The 23,316-nt window shown below is 41.9% G+C and overlaps 1 protein-coding gene across 32 annotated transcripts in view; it reads right to left on the bottom strand.

Annotated features, from left to right (window-relative positions):
• The window catches only part of Rbfox2 (RNA binding fox-1 homolog 2), a 254,710-nt gene that overhangs the window by 153,823 nt on the left and 77,571 nt on the right, over nucleotides 1-23,316 (bottom strand). For 26 of the 32 annotated variants that reach the window (XM_052748240.1, XM_052748235.1, XM_052748236.1 and 23 more), the window contains exon 2: nucleotides 12,829-12,879. The exons of the other annotated variants lie outside the window; for them this stretch is intronic. In XM_052748240.1, the coding sequence (XP_052604200.1) occupies nucleotides 12,829-12,879 (51 nt within the window). The remainder of the gene's footprint in view (nucleotides 1-12,828; nucleotides 12,880-23,316) is intronic. 32 annotated transcript variants of the gene reach the window in all.

Genomic DNA, 23,316 nt, shown 5'->3' on the forward strand with positions numbered 1-23,316 from the left:
TGAATGGGCCAAAGGTCAAATGACAATGAGCCACAAGTATCAACAACAAACTCAAGACTCCAGGTCTTTTGTTCCTTAGAACACTCCCCTTTTTGGTAGACAGGGTCTCACTATATAGCCCTGACTGGCCTAGAACTCAGAGATCCTCTCTCTCACAGAGGTTTGCCTCTGCCTCTACCTCTGCCACCTAAGCACTTGGATTCAGCCCCAGCCAGAACACTTCTTTCATTCAGCCACTGAAGACAACCACTTTTTTTTTTTTTTTTTTTTTTTTTGGTTTTTCGAGACAGGGTTTCTCTGTGTAGCTTTGCGCCTTTCCTGGAACTCACTTGGTAGTCCAGGCTGGCCTCGAACTCACAGAGATCCGCCTGGCTCTGCCTCCCGAGTGCTGGGATTAAAGGCGTGCGCCACCACCGCCCGGCTACAACCACTTTTTAACCACCTGTTTAAGTAGGGGATAAGAAAAACTAACGAACATGTAACTATTCACAGGGGTGAGCCTACTTTTTCCAGTACCACAACTAAGCTTTTCCTAATCCCAATCTTTCACTAATAACAATCTGTTTTAAAAATTGTTTTTCATGGGGCCAAAGGCTGCATAGGCTATTAAAAAGAAATATCTAAATGAGGGACCAGTTAAGTATGACTGTGGGCCAAAATCAGCCTGTCACTTGTTGTTTAAGCTGCATGGAGCCTGATTGTGAGACATGCAGTCCACCCCCCTTTTTCCTGGTGTTTGTGTGCATATATGGATGCCCGTATTTGTAGAGGCCCGTGGTCCACCTTGGGAGTTGCTTCTCAGGAGCCACCTACCATGTTCTTGAGACAGTCTCTCGCTGGGACCTAGGGTTGGAAGATTAGGTTAGGCTGGCTGTCCAGCAAAGCCCAGGGAATCTACCTGTCTCTGCCTCCCTGGTGGTAAGACCTAAAGTGTGCCACCAGGCCCAGCCTCTTACACAGCTTCGGAAGATTGTGCTTGTGCACCAAATTATTTTACCAGCTGAGCTAGCTCCCTAGCCCTAGTTTTTGTGGTTTTTTTTTTTTTTTAATGAACGAAAACAAAAAAAAAAAATCAAAAGCAGGTGGAACTTTGATTAAAAATTCTAATTTCTAGGCCCACCAATGAAATGTCAGCAGAGCAAAGGCTACACATACTGAATTTCCTACTGTTTGTGTCTCCTTTCCCCAGAACTAACAGTGACGAGCCCACATATCTAACTCACTACTTGACAAAAACAGGGCCTCTCCCATTCTAAACTACTGAGACATGTGATTTAGGGGCCTTCATTTTCATAGGAAGTTTATCATCTGTGCAGTACCAACCACCACTTACCTATCTGTACAAACTGTTGGAGTAATTCATATTGTGAGCTATGAAATGACTTCAGGCATTTCCATGGTTTGCTACACAGTATGCATTCCCTCTCCCTCCTTAGAGTATGACATCAGACCCCACCCCTTAGGAATGCTACCTCAGAACCTTTGGACAACAGCCACATATGAGTTAGTAGCCTCAACTACTAGATTTCAACACATGCCAAACTCAAGAGTTTGATTAACACTGAGTATTTAGGCCATGGCAGGGCTATACTCTCTTTGTGTCCTCCAAGAACTGTCGCAAGGAACACCATGTTACCTGGGAGCTATAAAGCTTTGCCTGACCACACAATACAATCCTCTAGCATCCAGGACTCCTGTGTTGCCCAGATCTCCAATGTGACGGCATGCAAGCTGGCATCTCCCAAGAACTGTAAGGAAGCATTCTCTCCATGGAGGCCTGCTGCCATCCAATTCTCTCACTGTGTGGTTAACATGCCTGTCTACCCAGTGTATTCTGTACTATTCTAACCATATCATTCTACCTCCTAAGTACCGTAAGCCTCAGAAGCTGTTCTTTGTGTGGCAATAAACTGTAGGATTCACCAAATCATACTTGATTGTCTCCTTATTTCCACCATATGCAATCACCTGAAGAAAAATTATTTTTGAAAGTTAAGCTTTTTAGTCTGAAGTTCAGTGCATCTCACCAAAACAGAAGCCAGCTTATGCCACTTCTTACAGCCTTTCATCAAGCTCTCACAAAACTGGAAATCTTAATTTCCTCATGTGCCAGCAAAGATTAAAATTCTGTCCCCCTGCATATAGACTCCTTGGAGGTCTCACTGAGATCAAAGGAAAATCAGTATGACGATAACGTTAGGCAAACCGTGCAGGACAATAGAAACAAGCAAGCGATGACCCCTCAGCGAAGGGGAAGTTAACGCTGACTAAAGGAAAATCAAATGTAAAACAAAATTCTTTTAAGATCTATTTTGTTTGTAACTGTGTGTGTGTGTGTGTGTGTGTGTGTGTGTGTGTGTGTGTGTGTACACAATAATGTATGTTCACATCGGGTGCAAGGGCCTGCAGAGGCCAGAAGAAGGTACTGGATAGTTACAGGCAGCTGTGAACACCTGGCACAGAGGCTGGGAAGCAAATCCCAGTGCTCTGGAAAAAATCAGTGTGTAATCTCAATCACTGAGACATCTCTTCAGCCCAAAAAGGTTTCTTTAAATTGTTTCTTTAATCAAAGTGAAAGTAATGAAATACAAGATATGCCTACTTGAAAATTCATAAAAATTTGAAACATAGCACATCTAAATTTAGAATTCAGATTCACTAATTATGAGACACAGAGCCCTATATACTGTCTTAACCTCCCTGTGCCTTATTTCTGTACCTATCAAGTCTGAATGTCTGAATGACTCCTATAGGTTCTGGCACCATCATGCTCTCCATGAGTTAGTGCCTTCATCACATCACTGCTACGTGGCTACCAGCTATCCTTAGGTTAGAGCACATCTACTACAACTAATGTGTGGGTTGGGGGTGGGGGACAGTCACAAAACAACAGAGTTACCGAGTTCCTAGGTGAGTGTGATCTACATGACGCCAGGAAGCTTGTGAGAGCACTGGCTGCAGGTGCACTGTCCTAACAGTAAGAGACACACACAGAGAAAGTTCTACTAATTCAATAAAGACATTTATTGGGTATTCTCAGAGCCTTCAAGGGCTACATAAAATGACAGATTTACATTTAATGCCCACTTGACCAAACTCATTAAATTTGTAAGAGGTGCTTTCTCACAGCAGATCAGATATCTTGCTTCTTGAGTATTAATTTTTCATAAAGCTCTGGCAAGCCAAAGGCGATGAAATCAGGCAAGTCTAGCCAAAGCTGTCCTGTTCCTCTTTGTTCAAATATATCGGGTTCTTATCACAAAGCTGAATGGGTCATAACCTTTTAACCATCACCTAATGGCAATGATAAAGTACCAACAGAAGTAGGAAGTATGTCCTTCAGAGGATAGCAAACACCAAGAATCTATTCCTAAATCAATGGATCGGCAAGACTTCATGGCAGAGGTAGCAACTAAAGTGAGACTTAGGGATGGGCTGAATTTAAACATTTGAAGTACCCCAATGGAGGGTCCTGGAATCCAAACCCATTCTAAAGAATGTACAACACCTTTCCCTTACCCGGCCCTCCAGTAAGGCTAGAATACAGAGAATCTTACATGAGAAAGAAGGGAAGAGGCTGGGACCAGTGCATGTCCTCAGCAGATACATGCTAAGCGGGGTAATAAAGACTCCAGTGAGATCAGAGCTCTGTTTTTGCTTAAATGCATAATTATAGAGAACATGCTACAACCAAATTCTATTGGCTCAAAAATTTGAAAACTAAAGCACTGTTGATGATTAAAACATTACTATATAGTGATATATACTACTATCTAGATGAGCCTCAAAGCATTATGCTAGGAGAGAGTCATACATACCAGATTATATACATCAAACAAGTCCATCAATAGGAAACATCCAGAAGAGAGCATCTGATAGTCAGAAAGCCTATCACAGCATTTGTCTTTTAGTCAACAACTGACTAAAAGAGAATCTGAGTGAATATAGGAGATAACAGAGGTATTAAAAAACTAGAGTATGGGGATAGGGCCATGACTCCACCAAAACTTACCAACAGTTGTTACATGAAAATGTTATATTGGACGAACTTCATGGTGTGGAAATTTTATTTCAATGGAGCTTTAAAAAAGCAATTGCCACACATACATTTAAATAGATTCATATCCGATATGAATGAGGGGAAGACAGTATATAAGAAAGGAAATATAGTCATAATACTTTACCATTTGGCTATAAAAAATTTACAGTGCTAGCCAGGCAGTGGTGGCACACGCCTTTAATCCCAGCATTTGGGAGGCAGAGCCAGGCAGATCTCTGTGAGTTTGAGGCCAGCCTGGTCTACAGAGTGAGATCCAGGACAGGCACCAAAACTACACAGAGAAACCTTGTCTGGAAAAAACAAAAATAAAAAATAAAAAAAAATTACAGTGCTGATGATGTACCATGTAACCTATAACACAATGATAAATAGTGGCTTAACAAATAATAAATTTATTAGATGGAAGAAGGTATGCTTATAAAACATAATTCCTATCTTCAGCAGCAGAAAGCCAGAAGATATGGCAGAATGCAAGTTATGCAGACCGATGACAGTAAAACAGAAAAAAACTCTTCCCAGGAGAACGCAGTTTGTGAACTACCTGAGGGATGAGAGGCAAAAGCCTAGGCTGAGCTCCCTATGTAGTTGAGAAGCTGCTGCATGTGTCTGCCTTTCCTCCACTAGAGGGTGTAAGGACAACACTTGGGGGGGGGGGGGCACAAGATTATGGACTTAAGAAACAGAAGGGATATTTAACTTAGGAATCCATCATTTTAATCTAGCCTCTATCTGGGGGAGGGGGTAGATCTGGGGACTTGTGTGTACAGGTAGGACAGTGAATGCTCAAAGACATGGGCATCCTTATATTTTTTTGTTTGTATTTGTGCTGGGGCTTACACCCAGGACCTATACATGCTAAGTGCCCTTTACATTCTCGGCCCCTAAGGTTGAATGAATTCTAAAGGGCAAGAATGACTGGAATAATGTTTTTCAAGAGTCACAGCTTATAATCCATTAGCAAGTCCAGGAAATAATTTCCATCAATCAACTGTTGACCACAATTGACAATTTTTTAATGGAACGAAATAAAATGGAAAATCTTACAATACTTAAAGCAAGGATCAGTGTACACACAGCACTGGTAAAAATTAATGGGGGAGGGGGCAAGGTACGCGCGCACGCACGCACGCACGCACGCACGCACTGGCTCAGGACCTGAAAGGCACACCTCACACAGACCTGTGTCCATTTTTAAGCTGGGAGGCTCTGAGTGAGCTATGTAACGGAACCCTTCCCCACCTCCCCCACCCAACACTCCTAACCACCATGGGAAGCAGAGCAGCCAGCACTTCTTTGCCACAAGGCCAAATGACTACAAGAGATTCCTTTGCGTTTGTCCTTACTTCCCAGTCAAAATAACTAAAATTCTGGGAAGTTCATCGCAAAAACTGGTCTGAAGGGCTAGAGAGGTATCTCAGTGGTTAAGAGCACTAGTTGCTCTTACAGAGATCTAGGTCAGTTCCCAGCACCCATACAGGGGTTTACAACCATCCTTAACTCCAGGGGATCTGACCCCCTCTTCTGACCTCAAGGGCACGAGACATACACATAGTGCCCATGCATACAGACAAAACACTCATAAAAATAAACAAACAAATATATAAGTCTAAAAAAATTTTAGGCTGGTCTGAAATAAAAGTCATCACTTTGAGCCTGCTCTCAGCATTGAAGGAGCTGTGACTCCCTTGTACTTGACAACTTAAACATCAGCTCTGAAATTTTCACTTATTTCTGTGAATCACTGGTTTCTGTAAATCATATCCATACAATCAAATGAACTTTAAAAACTGAAAGTTGTTCTTCAATCAAATCAAGAACCTGACAATAGAAGAGTAATTTTCTCTAATTTTAAAATAAAGAGATAAACTATAGGCCACCAGCCCTTTAAAGACAGACAAGAAGAAAACTTGACAGAAATACAACTTTGGGACACGAGTGCTTGGTTTTCTTTTTTTAAAGCAGGAATAAAGCCCAATTTGGGAGAGTCACTCTAAAAATCAAACACAAAGAGCTCTGTAAACCTAAGCCACAAAGCACTTTACAGACCTTAGTTTTGCTAATTTACTGATAGTTCCATTTCTACGGTGACTTCAACAACTAAACCTAAGCCAGTCTGCGTTCTTGTCTCAAATCCTGACTGTAACACCTCATTTCCGAACTGCTTAAGTAGGAGACACCAAGATGTGCCTGAATTAAAGCTCTGAAAGGGAGTGCAAGGGGATACTGCAGCATTAGCTTCCAATACCAGTTTACAAATACCGCACTACTGAGCATGTCTTAGATGGGCTGCTGTTTATCTGCACACATCTGCTTCTACCCTTACTCATGCCTGCACTGAGGTGACTCCAAAACAAAAGTCAACTGAGTAACTCCAGAAATACACAGAGCTCCAGACAGTAAAACCATCTCAGCTGGTAGTGTGCTTTTAATCAGCTCACGGGTTACACACACTAGCTCTGCATTTCCTAGCCAACATGCTTCCAGCCATCCTGCTTGCTAAACCCATTCACAATTCTGCGTTCCTCCTCTAAACCCTTCTCACAGCCCTTGGGCTACATGCAACCTGGCCACATAAATTTAAGTTCTTAGAGTACAGAGTAAATACTATATAAATCGATGAAACTGAAATTAACAGAGTTTCCCTGCAAACAGTTCACATTTGAAAGCTTTGAGAACATTTAATAAGACAGAAATTTTTGCTCAGTCAGATTAGATGCAGGCAAGACAAATGTCAAGACTGAGAGAGAACAGGAAGGGACTTCCATGAACTACTAGCAATGCCGTTAGCGCCTTGCTTCTCTTCAGAAAAGCACACCCACTGCCAAGTCTGGCAACACACCTGTGACCCCAGTTCTTTGCAAGCTAAGGCAGAAAGATCCCAAATTGGAGGTGAGTTTAGAACACACAGGGAAGCTGTCTCAAAAAAAACAAACAAAAATTAACAGGCACTGGACGTTTTGTGAAGCCAGATTATGAAACAATTTAGTAGCATTTCTATCAGTAGATCAATATGCACATAAAATGCCTTGACCTCCTACTGAAAGACTAAAGAGTAAACACGTTTGTTTAAATTAAAGTACAATACTCTGAGTTAAAACAAAAGTTTAAAACTGCTCCCCACTTTAACCAAATGTTTAGTTAACCCTGGGTGGCCTGCTAGTCCTCATCACACTACAAGAACAAGCTGTTTAATCACAGCTAAGATGAGCCTTCATCCCATGCCACCCAGTTGGTCTGGGGCTGTATCGGTGCGATTGTCAGCATCTCTTTACACTTTCAAAAGTGCCCCAACTTGAACAACAGATTAATATAGTCACCTTAATAATAGCAGATACATAAAGTTGTGACACTCAGAAGTGACAAAGGACCACCAGCCTTAGAATTCCTCATGTACTTTCAAGGTTTCCTGACAGCCAATTCCAAATCAATAATCTTAGCAAATCAATGAAGTTTTTATAGAAAACTAAGCCCTCTTCTAATTGGATTACCATTCCTAAATCCCTCTATACAAGAACTCATGCAATTATCTTCCCATTTAAAACTACAAGCCCATAAAGTCTCGTTTTTACTATACTTGGGTACATTTATAAGCACATGCATGACAATTTATAGCTAGTTGTCTACCAGAATTAGATGCTAAGACCCTGCTGCTGAATCTGTACACTATGGCTGGAGGACATGGAGTGCTCAGGCTGGGGTTGAGATGGGAGCATCCTCTGCTGGCCAGCCTGCACAGTGCCAGGAGCTGCTGCTCAGGTGCTGTGGAGACTGTCAAAGCTCTACTCAGCGATAGACAGTGCTGTAAGATGTGCCCACTGGTGTGCAGAGGCATGACTTTTATGAGGATAACCAACCAACCACATTCAGACTGGAATCAAATCTACTCTATAAGAAGGAATTCATGCCCAGGGTTATAAATCTAGTCAAAAGCCTATTGAGGGTGGTATGGAGTCGTAGGTTCTAGTAGAGACACTCCAACTGTTGTTTTTCCTGAATGGACCTGATATCAAGTTGCTACCTAAACCAACATGCTTATCCCTATAGATAAGTGCTGATGACAGCTTTGATAGAGGAATCCCCCCCTTTGGTCAGTGTTAACACATACATAAAAGGTCAAAGTGCTGAGAGTAAGTGATCATGTAGCATTCAGCCTTAATGAGACATCTATGTCATCCCCTCCAAGACATCACAAAGGAAGGCAGAAACAATGAAAGAACTAAGAATGGGGTGGAGCATTACAAAATGCTATCTTCTGAGTATGACATGTTTGTGGCACTCTTGAACTCACAGAAGCTGTAATTACCTGCACAACATTGGGCCATCAACATTCATTATGGAGCAGGATGAAACTCAAGAGGTTCATCTACCCCTAAGAATGTTTCTTTCAGGGGAGGGGCCTTTTCCCCCCAGTGATATAGCAATGTTACTATAAATAACCTCTCACCTTGCGCTTCTAAAAGCCGTCTTAATAAAACCCATTAAGTCACAGGTTGGAGGATAAAGCAGAAGAGGAGGGACGAACTGGGAAGAGGAAAGGGTCAGTAAAAGCAATGACAGGAGGACAAAAAAGAGCAAGCGGAGTATAAACATGATCAATATACTATATACATGCAAGAAAATGTCATTTTAAAACTCATTATTATGCATAACCAGTATATGCTAATAAAAACATTTTTATTTTATGTGCATTGGCGTTTATCTGCATATATGTCTGTGTGAAGGTGTCAGAACCCCTGGAACTTGAGTTACAGACAATTGTGAGCTGCCATGTCAGTGCTGAGAATTGAACCAGGGTCTTCTGGAAGGGCGGCCAGTGCTCTTAACCACTAAGCCATCTCTCCAGCCCCCAGTAGCTAAGATTCTAAACCACTAAACGGCATTACCAGCCTAAAATCCTGCATGGCTTTGATAAATACTTAGATGTTTGAGCTGATTCTACATCTGTGAAACTGGAACAATGTTTGCCTTCTCCACTTTTACAGAATGACCATACTGGCAAGTACCAGTGTGGGTTTGGGCACTTTATGAATGAATGGACTACTGTCATTGCTCAGGAAAAAAGACTACGCCAACCTTGCTTAAGAAACCCAAAGTAAGGCTAGAGAGATTGTTAAGAGCACTGGCTGCTCTTGCAGAGGACTTGGTTTGGTTCCCAGCACCCACAGGGGAGCTCACAACCATCAATAACTCCAGGTCCAGTGGATTAGAGCCCATTTCTAGCCTCCATGGACACCAGGCACACATACATGCACATACATGTGCATACATGTATGAAAAATCTTAAACCAACAGCAACAAAAATACCTTGCCAGGTGTAATGATACACACCTTTAATCCCAGCACTCAGGAGGCGGAGAGGCAAGCAGATCTCTGTGAGTTGCAAGCCAACCTGGTCTACAAAGAGAGTTCCAGGACAGCCAGGGCTACACAGAAAACAAAACCCCACCAAAAAGGAAGACAATGAAATCTCTACCAGTAGATGAGTTCTCCTCTGCTTTTCTTTATTCCTAGGTTTTTAACATAACTGTGTCTCATCGTGTGTAACATGATGAACGTGTTGCAGACACAGTGCAATGCTGGTCCGCTAAGTTGACAGTGAACTGAAAGATCTCGACTAAACATCACAAAGTCTAGGAAATGTCTAAATGGAAGCAAAAATATGAGTGAGTGAGTGAGTGAGTGAGTGAGTGAGTGAGTGAGTGAGTGAGTGAGTGAGTGTAAATCATCTTCTCCACTTTGAAGGGAAGGACCACAAGCACAAAAGAAGTGTAAGATCTGATTAAGTACTGACTGGAACTGCAGCCTCGGGGAAGGCATTTTACCTTTCCAAAGTGAACACTTGCCTGTTTATTTTAAGAGTAGTCTGAGGGGATGAAATGAGAATCTCTGATGACAGCATTCCACAACAATCAGAAGAGCATTAGATGCTGATGAAAGCCCTGGGCAGAAATAGTTCCTACATGTTTAGAGTGGAATCCCAAAAGAATAAGGAAAGCAAATAAAGGCTCACAATTAAAATTCACCCCACCACCCTACCTCCACCACAGCTCCTGAATTTGCTAAGACAAATTCACACTGGGGAGCTGTAAAGGTCACAAGTTCAGTTCCTGCCCAGCATAGCCTGCTCAGTGACCAGTGTTTCACACTGATAAATGTCTCCCAAATCTCAAAGCACCGAGTGAGAGTTCACAAGGTTAGGGCATTAATTAGCAGCACTTACTTGGATTCTGTATTCATCAAATACAACAAGCAGCTACTCAATACTTGCATATTTGCACTCTTCTAAGATCCCTAACTCAAAGACCCAGCCACAGTACAAAACAAAGCCCAAAAAAACAAACTGAAATAAACCTTTCACCAACAGACTGTGGCTCAAGTAAAATCAGCAGCTTTGCCCCACGGCAAACGATCTGCACCAGTCTACAGACAGTAGCACAAGTAATGAGCACACAGTTACACAACAGCTCCACATTGCAAAAGAAGAGAAATGAAGGGTTGTGGGGCAGAGACGCTGCTGTATGAGCTTTAACAATTTCTCACTAAGTCCCTTTGCTTAGCTCATTGATCTGCAATCCCCACAGGAACACAAAACTGGACAGGATTCTTTCAGAGCCTTCAAATTCAGAAGTCTATTTCCCTGCAGGTACATCAATTAACCTACCTTCTGATCCCCAAATAGGCAATGTTTTATAAATAATGAACTATGTGTGTTACTGTTTAAGACTAGATTAAGAGACTGGGCATGGCCGGGCGGTGGTGGCGCACGCCTTTAATCCCAGCACTCGGGAGGCAGAGCCAGGTGGATCTCTGTGAGTTCGAGGCCAGTCTGGGCTACCAAGCGAGTCCCAGGAAAGGCGCAAAGCTACACAGAGAAACCCTGTCTCGAAAAACGGAAAAAAAAAAAAAAAAAAAAAAAAAAAAAAAAAAAAAGAGACTGGGCATGATCTCTCATGTTAGCACCCTGGATGAAGAACAAAAGACAATACAGAGAAAAATCCCTCCTTGTAAAGCAGCCCCTAACACTATCATTCCCTCTATGCATGATGGAACCACCTATAGTGATTTCTAACATTAGAACCACTAAGCCCAACCCGTGACCTGCTCAGTCAGAATCTGCAGGGCTCATCTCCAGGCACCAGCATTTTCTTTCAGATGCACAGCCAAGATATAGAACTATAGAAGGTCATAAATACCACAGCCAGTAGAAGCTCCAGGGCAGACCTACACTAAAAAGAAAAACATACACACACTCTACATTCTCTTTAGATTTTGGGATCAGTGACCATATCTTTCAATAAAAGAGCTCATCTTCTATTTCAACAGTAAGGATTCCTTCCACTGGGAGATGAATCCTGAGAAGAACAACTCTTCCTCTGTCCTTCCTATCCTACCTGTGGGCGCTCTTGATATCAACCTAGCAAAAATGCAAACATCAGGCAAATATTCTTTAATGCAGAAGGCAACCATGCAGGGGACTATTGATTATCCTAGTTGGTGAGATTTGCTTCAGCAACTCTGATGAGATTCAGTTACCTTCTAGAACGGGGAACTACTTAATCTTTCACTTAGCACTGACATTTCATGTATTCCTTGGACAAGTGTAACCTGGGTGTCTTTTTTGGATAACCCTATAAAAAACCATGACTAAACCTTTGACAGTATCAGAAACTACCCTTTCAAACTTCCTTTAAAATGTCAGTATCAGCCGGGCGGTGGTGGCGCATGCCTTTAATCCCAGCACTCGGGAGGCAGAGGCAGGCAGATCTCTGTGAGTTCAAGGCCAGCCTGGTCTACAAAGCGAGTTCCAGGAAAAGCGCAAAGCTACACAGAGAAACCCTGTCTCGAAAAACCAAAAAAGAAAAGAAAAAGAAAAAATGTCAATATCCTGCCAACAAGATGAAGTTAGTTCACAACATTTCTCTAAGGGATGGTCTTATGGGTCTACCTTACCCCGTTCCAGTCTCTTATGACTCAAATCTTTAAATATCAGAAAGACACTGAAGGTTTTACAAATCGGCTGCACTGAGGCTGAGGGCTTACATACCGGCTGTACTGAGGCTGGGGGTTTACACACCAGCTGTACCGAGGCTGAGGGTTTACACACCGGCTGTACCGAGGCTGAGGGTTTACACACCGGCTGTACCGAGGCTGAGGGTTTACACACCGGCTGTACCGAGGCTGAGGGTTTACACACCAGCTGTACTGAGGCTGAGGGTTTACACACCAGCTGTACTGAGGCTGTCTTATAGAAAGCACTTCAGCCCAGGCTGCCATAGAGGTTGTAACCAACAAACCAACAACGAAGGCAACAGAAACTGCTTTCTCTCAAGTAAGGCTTCCCTTATTAAAACCCACCCAACTAAGAACACTCCAGGGAGAAGAATGGAATTGTCTTGCTGCAGATTATTGCAAAGATTCAAGTAATCTGTGAACAGAAGCCAAATGATAGAAAATAAAAGACAAGTCCAGTATTAAGAAGTAGGAGGTATCAGGAAAACCAGGCCAAAAAATTACACAGCCTAGAGATCAAAAGCAGGTATTGTGGCTAAGAGATTGTTCCTCCTATAAGACCCATAATTAAAATAACATGATTACAATAACTTTAGGATTAAGAAATGTATTTAACTCATAACCTCTAAAAGCAAATTCATTGGTGAAACAAACTATATTGCCTTCCAAAATAAATAACTTCAGGAAAAGCCACCATTTCTCTCTTAACACATCCTTTCAAAACACACATAACAGAATTAGACATAGCAGACACCCACCTGGCTGTCCCGTGCTGGGAATCCATGATAACCCGGGGTCAGTGGCTCGTTCTAAGACAGAGAAAAATAATAATCAAACTCTAAGAGGAAAGAAAATGTTAAGAATCAAAATCATTCAAACTAATCAAATATGAATTTCTGCCCAAGTTACGAAAACTGGCCATTTCAGTACTCTACCTGCCTACTACACACACTCTCCAGTTAAGCCTTACAATGCCATATATACACACACACTACAGACAAATCCTAGTTTCCCTTTTTATGAAGATAAACTGTTTCCTTCACGGTGTACCTCAAGCAGAGTACTACTGAGAGGACACAGGGAGAATTATTCCTAACTTCATTCACCCCTGGAGCTGGAGCAGACCCAGAAGCTGACAGTAGGAGAACCAGAGCTCCACGCACTTCCATGTGTGCTCTCACTCTGCTGAGAAATGCTTTCTAACCTGGGAAGTTTCAGTTCATCCTATCAGTTCTTTAAAACACAGATAACTTCCACTTCGCTCACAATTTTTAGTAATTTCTTCCCATACAGTGTTTGTCTGATTTCCTAAACATCTCCATTGTTTCTTAGAGACATTATGGCTGAAATAGATTTTTCACAAAATAAAATTTTTTAAATTATTGGAGCTGGTCAGGTGTCTCAGCAGGTAAGGGCACATGCCACCAAGCCTGATGACCTGAGTTCCACAGAATGGAAGCAGAGAATTGACTCCTGCAAGCACCTCACCCCCAAAAAATAAATCTAAAAATAAAATTGTTGAAAAATTAGAAAAGAAAAGAAAGAAAGAAAGAAAGAAAGAAAGAAAGAAAGAAATTCCACTTCGCTTCAAGGCTTCCGTACCACTTAATCATCTGTGGACTGAAGTGAGACCTAGCGTGCATATATGTTAGTATTACTTAAATTACTTGCACAATTCACTTTCCATGTTACTATTTTAATTTCTTCCTTTAAAAAAATTCATCATATTTAGTGTGTCTCATCTTCACACCAAACAATTAAATCAAGATCCATAAGGACAGAGGTGCTAGCCAACTAAAGTTATGCAACTAATTCAGTCCCACAACCCATGGCCTAAGCATCTACTTAGGGCTCGCTGGACCCACTTGATCATTCAAGCAACAGACACTGAACACTGAAAATTCCAGAGTAATGTTATATGACTGAAGACATGAGAAAGTTGAGTAAAACGATATCCTTGCATCCCAGGAAACTTTAGGAGGAAACAGTGTATACACAAAGGAGTAATGACAGCCTATAATTTCTTTTAGTTTCTAAGAACTCAATGCAACTACTTAAAGAGCCCCATGCTCTTCCAGGCACTTGGATTTTCATTCATCTGAAGAGAAGCAGCAAGAATTTTCCCTGATGGGCTTCATGGGAAGAGAATAAATTTTCCACTTAATGGCAGAGACATTAAAGATGTAATTACATTCAAAAGCATTGATATTTATGCATATACATTCAAAGTATGTGCTCACTTCAAAAATATGAGGCAGAGTCAACTTAAGCTTATACAGGACCACTGTATCTTGTCCATCACGCTCTGTTCTCTCCCAAGATTTAGCACAATGACTAACACATGGTAGATACCTAAAACAATATTGAAGCAAAGAGATAGAATTGGTTTTATACAAGCTAAGAATTCTAATCTAAGTTATTTTCTGTACCTAAATTTCTGTTGGACACTTAAATATCTGTAGTCTCAAGACAAAACAAAACAACAACCACTAGTCATCATTAGAGACTACTGCCTTAAAAAATTATAGATATCAAAAAACAAAAATCTTGAAAGAAAAGAGCTGAAGAGCAGGATCTCGAAGTTGACTACAAAGCTCTAACAATCAGGACAATGGGACACTGGCATGTCTGTTTCTGCCTAAGGATGAACTATCCTCTCCCTGCATCCATTTCTTTGTGTGTATGTGTGTGCTGCTGGGAAGTTAATCCTGGGCCTTAGATGTACTAGACACACACTCTACCTCTTAGCTATGTCCCCAGTCCTTTTATATTTATTTAAATAAAAGCCTTTGGATGGGATGAAAACTAGATATATAGTCAATAAAGTATAACTGAGAATTGAGCAAATAAAAAAAAAGCCTCACAATTATAACCAATTAATGTTTTTAAAGGATGCCAAGAAAGCCAAAGGCAGGAAGACTAGTCTTTTTAAGAAAAACTTTGATAAGACGATTGGATAGGCCCCATGCCAAAGAAATTAAAGCTCTGTGCTATGTATTAAATTAACTCCAGATAGATTGGCCTGAAACTGAAACTTAAAAAGGAAATCTTCAGTACCTTTGGATAAACAGCACTTTCTCCACTACACCACCAAAAGCATGTAAGATCAGAAAGTGAGGCCAATTAAATACCATTAAAAGTTACAACATTTGTCCTTCAAAGACCACCAGGAAAAAAGGTAATCTACACAATGGAGAACATTTGAAAGTTACAGTTGCAAAGGAAAAGTGTACAAAGTATAGACAGCACTCTTACAACTCAACAATGAAAGAAAAAATAACTTTAAAAATAAATAAGAGTTTGAACAGTCAGTTCTCCTAAAGATATGCAGATAGCAGGTAAGAAAAGTACATGCAAGGAGGCTCAGTCTCATGAGCCACTGACACAGCCCAACCATAGACAACACACTGTGGGGTAGTTCCAATCAAGACTTGACAACATGAGGATGGAAGACAATCAAGATTCTGTACAACACTGGTGAAAATGAAAAGTAGCAAGTCATCTTATAACTTGTAGTCCCCCAAAAGGTTAAACACAGGCTAGAGAGATGGAGAGATGACTCTGTGGTTACGAACACAGACTGCTCTTGTAAAGGACCTGAGCTTCATTCCCAGCACCTAAGTCAGAAGTTTATAACTGCCTATAACTCCAGCTTTGATGATACCTGTAGCACCTGTGGGCCCCTGCACTCACATATACATACTCACCACAGACAGACAGACACACAAACAGATACACACACACACACACACACACACACACACACACGAAAAAATAAGAAAAAGTTAAACAAGCTGTTACCGCAGGACTCAGAAATTCCGTAACAGGGAATACAGACAAGGAAACAAAAACACATGTCCAATCAGACTGGGACATAAGTGTTCAGAGCAGCTTAATTCCAATGGACCCAGAGAGCAAAACAGTGAACAACAGAATAATTAAAGAAATGAGATACTAAGTGTGGATGAATCTCGAAAACAGCACAGTAAGTGAAAAAAGACCAAAGAGAAAATGGCCACAAATGTCACCATTCTAGTTACAGGAAAGGTCCAAACCTGACAAATCCACAGTAACAGAAAATAGATGAATGGTTTCAGAGGCAACAGGGTACAAATGAGCAATAACACTAATAGGCTTTATTTGGGGGTGATGAAACTGCTCAGAATTGGGTATTGGTGATAGATGTACAGCTCAGTCATTATACTGGTAAAAATACACCAATCCTTTGAAAAGGTGAAATTAATAGTGTAGGAACACCTCAGTCAATCTCTTACTTTAAAATAATAATAGTTAGGGGCCAGCAAGATGGCTCAGTTGGTAAGGGTGCCTGCCACCAAGCCTGAAGACCTGAGTTCAGACCCACAGCATAGGAGGCGAGACCTGACTCCCGGAAGTTGTCCTCTGACCTCCACACATGCACTGTGGCGTGTATTTATTTGTACATACAAAATGTATGTACATGTCTACACACATACATTTTTAAAATTAAAAGATGAGAAAACAAAAACAGTAACAGTTAAAAGCAATGTTGCCTCTCCCTCACACTAGCAATTACAGGAGAGATATATAACTTAGATTACTCATAAAAGGGGAGAGAGAAGGGGGCAGGGCAGGATACGGCAGGGTAGGACAGAAGACGACAAGATAGGAGAGGACAGAGAACATGGCTCCTGAAGTCCACACACACTTTACTTGTTCTGGATCCGCAGATTTATCTCCACACCATTCCCTAACAGTGATGACGACAAAGAAAGCACTCAGAAAATGGGCAGTCTCTGCAGTATAACTCCAGGATGGGGAGAAGAGAACAAAGTAAAGAGGAGATGACACAGGAATGTGTCAGGGTGTACGTACTTCCTATCTTTGGGAGAACTGCTGACTTAGCCTGCAGAACCCAGTACTCCAGGGACCTGTTCTACCCATTCTGCAGGTTCTCATCTCAAGGACCATTCCATATTACCCTTTAACAATTTCTCAAAGAGGTTATATGACTAAGAAAGTAGTCAAAGCTGCATAGCTTAGTCTCTTTGTAAGGCTCCTAGAAGTGAGATCAGGACCTGTCCCTGGAGCTTAGTTGGCTTCTGGAAACCTGTTCCCCATGCTGGATTACCTCACCCAGCATTGACACAAAGGAAGGAGTTCAGTCCTGCCTCAACTTGATGTGCCATGCTATGTTCAAGCCCATGGGAGGCCTGCCCCTTTCTGAATGAAGCTGGAGGAGGAGTGGATGGGGAGCAGGGTAGATGGGAAGGGGGAGGGGAAACTGAGGTCAGTAAGTAAAATCAACAACAAAAAAAAAGTTATTTAAATAAAATAAAAAAAGTAGTCAAAAAGTCCAAGTGCTTACTAACAAAGACCCACTCCCCCTCCAAACAACATATACATCCTGTGTCCTGACATCCTAGAAATCCACAACACAGAAAACTCTGTAAAAAAAAAAGAGAGAGAGAGAGAGATCATGATCCTGGAAGCCAGTATCGTCAAAAACACCAGAAGCAAAGACTGAACAACATCACTGTCCGTTGTACAACAAGGCCAAGGTTACTGGGAACTCTTCTGGGAGTTCGAGAGCCATGCCTCAGAGTACTCCAAACTAAATGAAAAAGTATGGCTTTCCTTTTCAATTTTACTGTATAGATGCCCATCTCTCTGCATTAACTTCTTATGGCTTTGGATTTTCTAAATATGGATCTTTGCGGTATGTATTTTCTAACAACTTGCTTAATACTGTGAGACTCATTTCCACAGCACTAATTCCACTCATTCTGAATACTGCTCTATTAGTACTGTATCCTTATAAACGCCAACAGGTATTACCATCCTACTTTCTTGCTGATGAATACTGAAATTCCTCTTGGTTATACTCTGTGTTTACTAACCACACAGCCTGTGGGCATCCTTTTAGAGTTGAGACACCACTTCCCATTCATGCATGCAACAAGAAGTAAAATGAGACTATTACAACTGTCAAGAAGATGCACAAACAGGGATCATCATGCCTGAGGTAGGAAATAAGTATGCAGAGGCCACTGGCAGGCAATGGGACAAAATTACCTAGTAGAACCTCATCATTCTCTCTACTCTAGAGAATCACCAGTACATGTGCTCAGGAAGCATGTGTGCAGATTGTCAGTGTTGTCAGTCACAGTACAAACCTAAGAGGAACTTCAGTTTCCCTCAACATCCTATGTGCACATTTAAAAATCAAGGAAAATCTCTAAGAATGATCTAAAAGCATATAATCTGGCTGGCAGGGCATGCACTTCATTGCACTTAAGATATCTTACTGGCCCAATGTTGAGTTTTTAATCAGTACAAACCAACAAGGGGTGGAATTATAAAGAAAGTTAAAAGCTTAGATAGAAACTAGGTATATAAAAGCAGGGCATGGTCACATGAACCTATATAACGCCAGCACTGATGAAATGGGGCAGGAGGACCAAGAATTCAAGTCCATCCTTGGTGACAGTGACCCAAGCCAGTCCGGGATACATGAGATTCTGTCTCAAAAACCCATAATAAGTTAACTAATTAATTAAATATATACACATATAAGAAGTATAACCATGCCAGGTGGTGGTGGCACATGCCTTTAATCCCAGCACTTGGAAGGCAGAGGCAGGCAGATCTCTGTGAATTCAAGGCCAGCCTGGTCTACAAATCGAACTTTAAGACAGCTAGGACTGTTACACAGAGAAACCCTGTCTCAAAAAAAAAAAAAAAAAAAAGGAGGAGGTGGAGGAGAATCACTACCACAGAAATGTTTCTTAGCTACAGAGGTCAGCAATTAAACCTGTGTGGACATGTGAAAAGGCAACAAAAGGTCCCTAAGTAACTGCCAAGTAGAGCAAAACCACAATGGATGCTGAGTGTGCTGGTGGACACTGTGAAGTGACACAGCAAGACAAATGTTACCTGCTTCCCTACCTTCCCTGACACACCTATGTATGGAAGATCCAGCTGAGCAGAAGAACCTTCCCTATGGAGCAAGAACGAACCTGGCAACAGCTGTGTGACAATCCAGGCACCAGTGTCCTTGGTTCTGACGGTGCAGTCCTGATGATTACAAGGTAACGTGGGTAGAGCTGTTTAGAACCACAGGGCTTTTTTTGAAAGAGGGAGGGGCACAATAGCCTAATACCCCTAGTTTTTTATTAGAACAATCAATCAATCAATCTGACAGACTGGTGCATGCTGAACGACAACAGTATGTTTTTTTGCAGTAGTGGTCAGTTTCTGCCCCTAGGGCCCCATGCATGCCAAGCAAGAGCTCTACCATACTCTGTTCTTGACACAGTAATCTTTAAAGCCACTCTTTAAAAACTGCTTTGTGAAAATTATCAGTGTCATCTCTGAATTAGCTAATATATGTACAAAAACACCAGCAAATACATAAAACCACCAGCTTTGTTAAGAACACTGCATGGGAGGTAGGTAGAACAACTGTAAGTACAACTAGGGGTGCTGAGAACACTCACCGATGCTGAGCATCAAAGGTCCTGCTTCTGGTTCACAATTACAGTTGTGAGGCAGACCCCAAACAGCAGTCCATACAGCACTAAAGCGAAGTCTCCCAGGAGCCTAGGGGGACACCACACTGGCCATCCTCCTGCCTTATGTACATATCATGCTGTACCAATCTAAAGCTTTATCATGAAAGCATGTCATCCTGGCCAGTATCACTAATGAAGGCTGGCTGGGAATAGAAGCAGAAATAATATACGATGAAATAAGCTAATCAATGAAAAAAGTTCAAGAACTATCCCACTGTTAAGGGCTCAAGTTGTCCAGATATCCAGAAATGAGCACACACTGGACTATAGGAGGATTTCTAGTGGTTAGAGAAAAGCTAGCATTCCTCAGGAACTTGTGAAACTGGTTCCCAGCTACCAAAAGGAGTCATTTCCCTTACTGCTAGAAGGGATGCATGGTTCCCCTGACATATACCTGTGGCTGCATACCAAAGCCTATTCCAAAGCTCTCTCAGTCCCTAATCACAAGTAGTTGTTACACATTTCAAAGCCCCCACTCAGCTACCCTGTCCCTTCCCTCCCAACAGCTACTCCCCGTCCTTATAATCCCCTATTCTCTACTATCCTGCACTCTCTCTCTCTCTCTCTTATTCTCTCTCTACTATCCTGCACTCTCTCTCTCTTACTCTCTCTCTACTATCCTGCACTCTCTCTCTCTTATTCTCTCTCTACTATCCTGCACTCTCTCTTACTCTCTCTCTACTATCCTGCACACTCTCTCTTATTCTCTCTCTACTATCCTGCACACTCTCTCTTACTCTCTCTCTCTCTTATTCTCTCTCTACTATCCTGCACTCTCTCTCTTATTCTCTCTCTACTATCCTGCACTCTCTCTCTCTTATTCTCTCTCTACTATCCTGCACTCTCTCTCTTATTCTCTCTCTCTACTATCCTGCACTCTCTCTCTTATTCTGTCTCTACTATCCTGCACTCTCTCTCTCTCTTATTCTCTCTCTACTATCCTGCACTCTCTCTCTTATTCTCTCTCTACTATCCTGCACTCTCTCTCTCTTATTCTCTCTCTACTATCCTGCACTCTCTCTTACTCTCTCTCTACTATCCTGCACTCTCTCTCTCTTACTCTCTCTACTATCCTGCACTCACTCTCTTATTCTCTCTCTCTACTATCCTGCACTCTCTCTCTTACTCTCTCTCTACTATCCTGCACTCTCTCTCTCTCTTACTCTCTCTACTATCCTGCACTCTCTCTCTCTTATTCTCTCTCTACTATCCTGCACTCTCTCTCTCTTATTCTCTCTCTACTATCCTGCACTCTCTCTCTTATTCTCTCTACTATCCTGCACTCTCTCTCTCTTATTCTCTCTCTACTATCCTGCACTCTCTCTCTCTTATTCTCTCTCTACTATCCTGCACTCTCTCTCTCCTATTCTCTCTCTACTATCCTGCACTCTCTCTCTTATTCTCTCTCTACTATCCTGCACTCACTCTCTCTTATTCTCTCTCTACTATCCTGCACTCACTCTCTCTTATTCTCTCTCTACTATCCTGCACTCTCTCTCTCTCTTATTCTCTCTCTACTATCCTGCACTCTCTCTCTTATTCTCTCTACTATCCTGCACTCTCTCTTATTCTCTCTCTCTACTATCCTGCACTCTCTCTCTTATTCTCTCTACTATCCTGCACTCTCTCTTATTCTCTCTCTCTACTATCCTGCACTCTCTCTCTTATTCTCTCTCTACTATCCTGCACTCTCTCTCTCTCTTATTCTCTCTCTACTATCCTGCACTCTCTCTCTCTTATTCTGTCTCTACTATCCTGCACTCTCTCTTATTCTCTCTCTCTACTATCCTGCACTCTCTCTCTTATTCTCTCTCTACTATCCTGCACTCTCTCTTATTCTCTCTCTACTATCCTGCACTCTCTCTCTTATTCTCTCTCTACTATCCTGCACTCTCTCTCTCTCTCTTATTCTCTCTCTACTATCCTGCACTCTCTCTCTCTTATTCTCTGTCTCTACTATCCTGCACTCTCTCTCTTATTCTCTCTCTCTACTATCCTGCACTCTCTCTCTTATTCTCTCTCTACTATCCTGCACTCTCTCTCTCTTATTCTCTCTCTCTACTATCCTGCACTCTCTCTCTTATTCTCTCTCTACTATCCTGCACTCTCTCTCTTACTCTCTCTCTACTCTCCTGCACTCTCTCTCTTATTCTCTCTCTCTACTATCCTGCACTCTCTCTCTTATTCTCTCTCTACTATCCTGCACTCTCTCTCTCTTACTCTCTCTCTACTATCCTGCACTCTCTCTCTTATTCTCTCTCTACTATCCTGCACTCTCTCTCTTACTCTCTCTCTACTATCCTGCACTCTCTCTCTCTTATTCTCTCTCTACTATCCTGCACTCTCTCTCTTATTCTCTCTCTACTATCCTGCACTCTCTCTCTTATTCTCTCTCTACTATCCTGCACTCTCTCTCTCTCTTACTCTCTCTACTATCCTGCACTCTCTCTCTCTTACTCTCTCTACTATCCTGCACTCTCTCTCTCTTATTCTCTCTCTACTATCCTGCACTCTCTCTCTTATTCTCTCTCTACTATCCTGCACTCTCTCTCTTTCTCTCTCTACTATCCTGCACTCTCTCTCTCTTACTCTCTATCTCTGGCTATACCCACTAGTCTCCTCTGCTCTCCCATTTCCTTAGCACTGGCCATGTCCAGTCTGATTCCCTTACTCTCTTCTCTGGACTCTTCCAGAGGCCTCTAGCTCTTCCTTCCTCCTTCCTCCCCACTTCTTCCTCCCTCCCTCTCTCATATCTACAACAAAACTTTCCCAAATAATGGAGTGGTCGTGTCAGCAATTTCCTTACTGGCCCCTCCCAGGAGAGGCACAAATGGACACAGTTTAACATCACTGCTTTTTATTTTTGTATCTAACAAAATCAAACCAATTTCACAAAATGGAAGAGGAAGGATACTATGAATAAAATAAATCTGTGCCTCAGGAGAAGAAAGGAAGCAAAGGAAGGTAGGAACTGACCTCTTCTCTACCAACCACAAACTCTGACTGTCCCATGACTTAATCTCTGTTTGAAATGAATTTATTGACTTGCATACATTTGGAACAATGGAAGGAGAAATGATTTTTGCCACATGGACTGGGGGCAATTCTTTGGGATATTTCATTACCTTGTTCACTGCAAGTTGGTCGTTTTCAAGTATTGACTCTAGTTTAAACAGAGAAAGAAGTAAATACCATAGGCACTGAACATGAGCCTAAGCTGCACATGAATCCCAGCAACAAACACCTCTAACTCAAGAAGAGAGGCTGCTAAGCAATCATGGTAGCACTCTGCTTCCAAACCACAGGGTTCAAAGTACTTAGAGATGAGATGAAGGCTCTAAGGGTGTAGACCTGGGAGGTCTAGCAATGCTCCCAGTTCAACGTTCAATTGCTAACTGCTAAAGCCATTACATTATGAGCTTTCTTGACATTACAAAATACAGCTCACTGCAGCTCCTGGTCACAATGGATGACAGTTCTTTGTTACACTTACACACACCCTGATCTTGCTGATTTTATTACTTGTTTGCTTTAATTAGAAATACCCCTGGCTAGGGAGATGGCTCAGAGGTTAAGAACACTGACTGCTCTTCCAGAGGTCCTGAGTTCAATTCCCAGCAACCATGTGGTGGCTCACAACCATCTATAAGAAGATCTGGTGCCCTCTTCTGGTATCTACATACACATGTAGGC

The sequence above is a fragment of the Peromyscus californicus genome, unplaced genomic scaffold, assembly GCF_007827085.1.
Source record: "Peromyscus californicus insignis strain IS unplaced genomic scaffold, ASM782708v3 Scaffold_20__1_contigs__length_68692818, whole genome shotgun sequence".
Taxonomy (NCBI): Eukaryota; Metazoa; Chordata; class Mammalia; order Rodentia; family Cricetidae; genus Peromyscus; species Peromyscus californicus.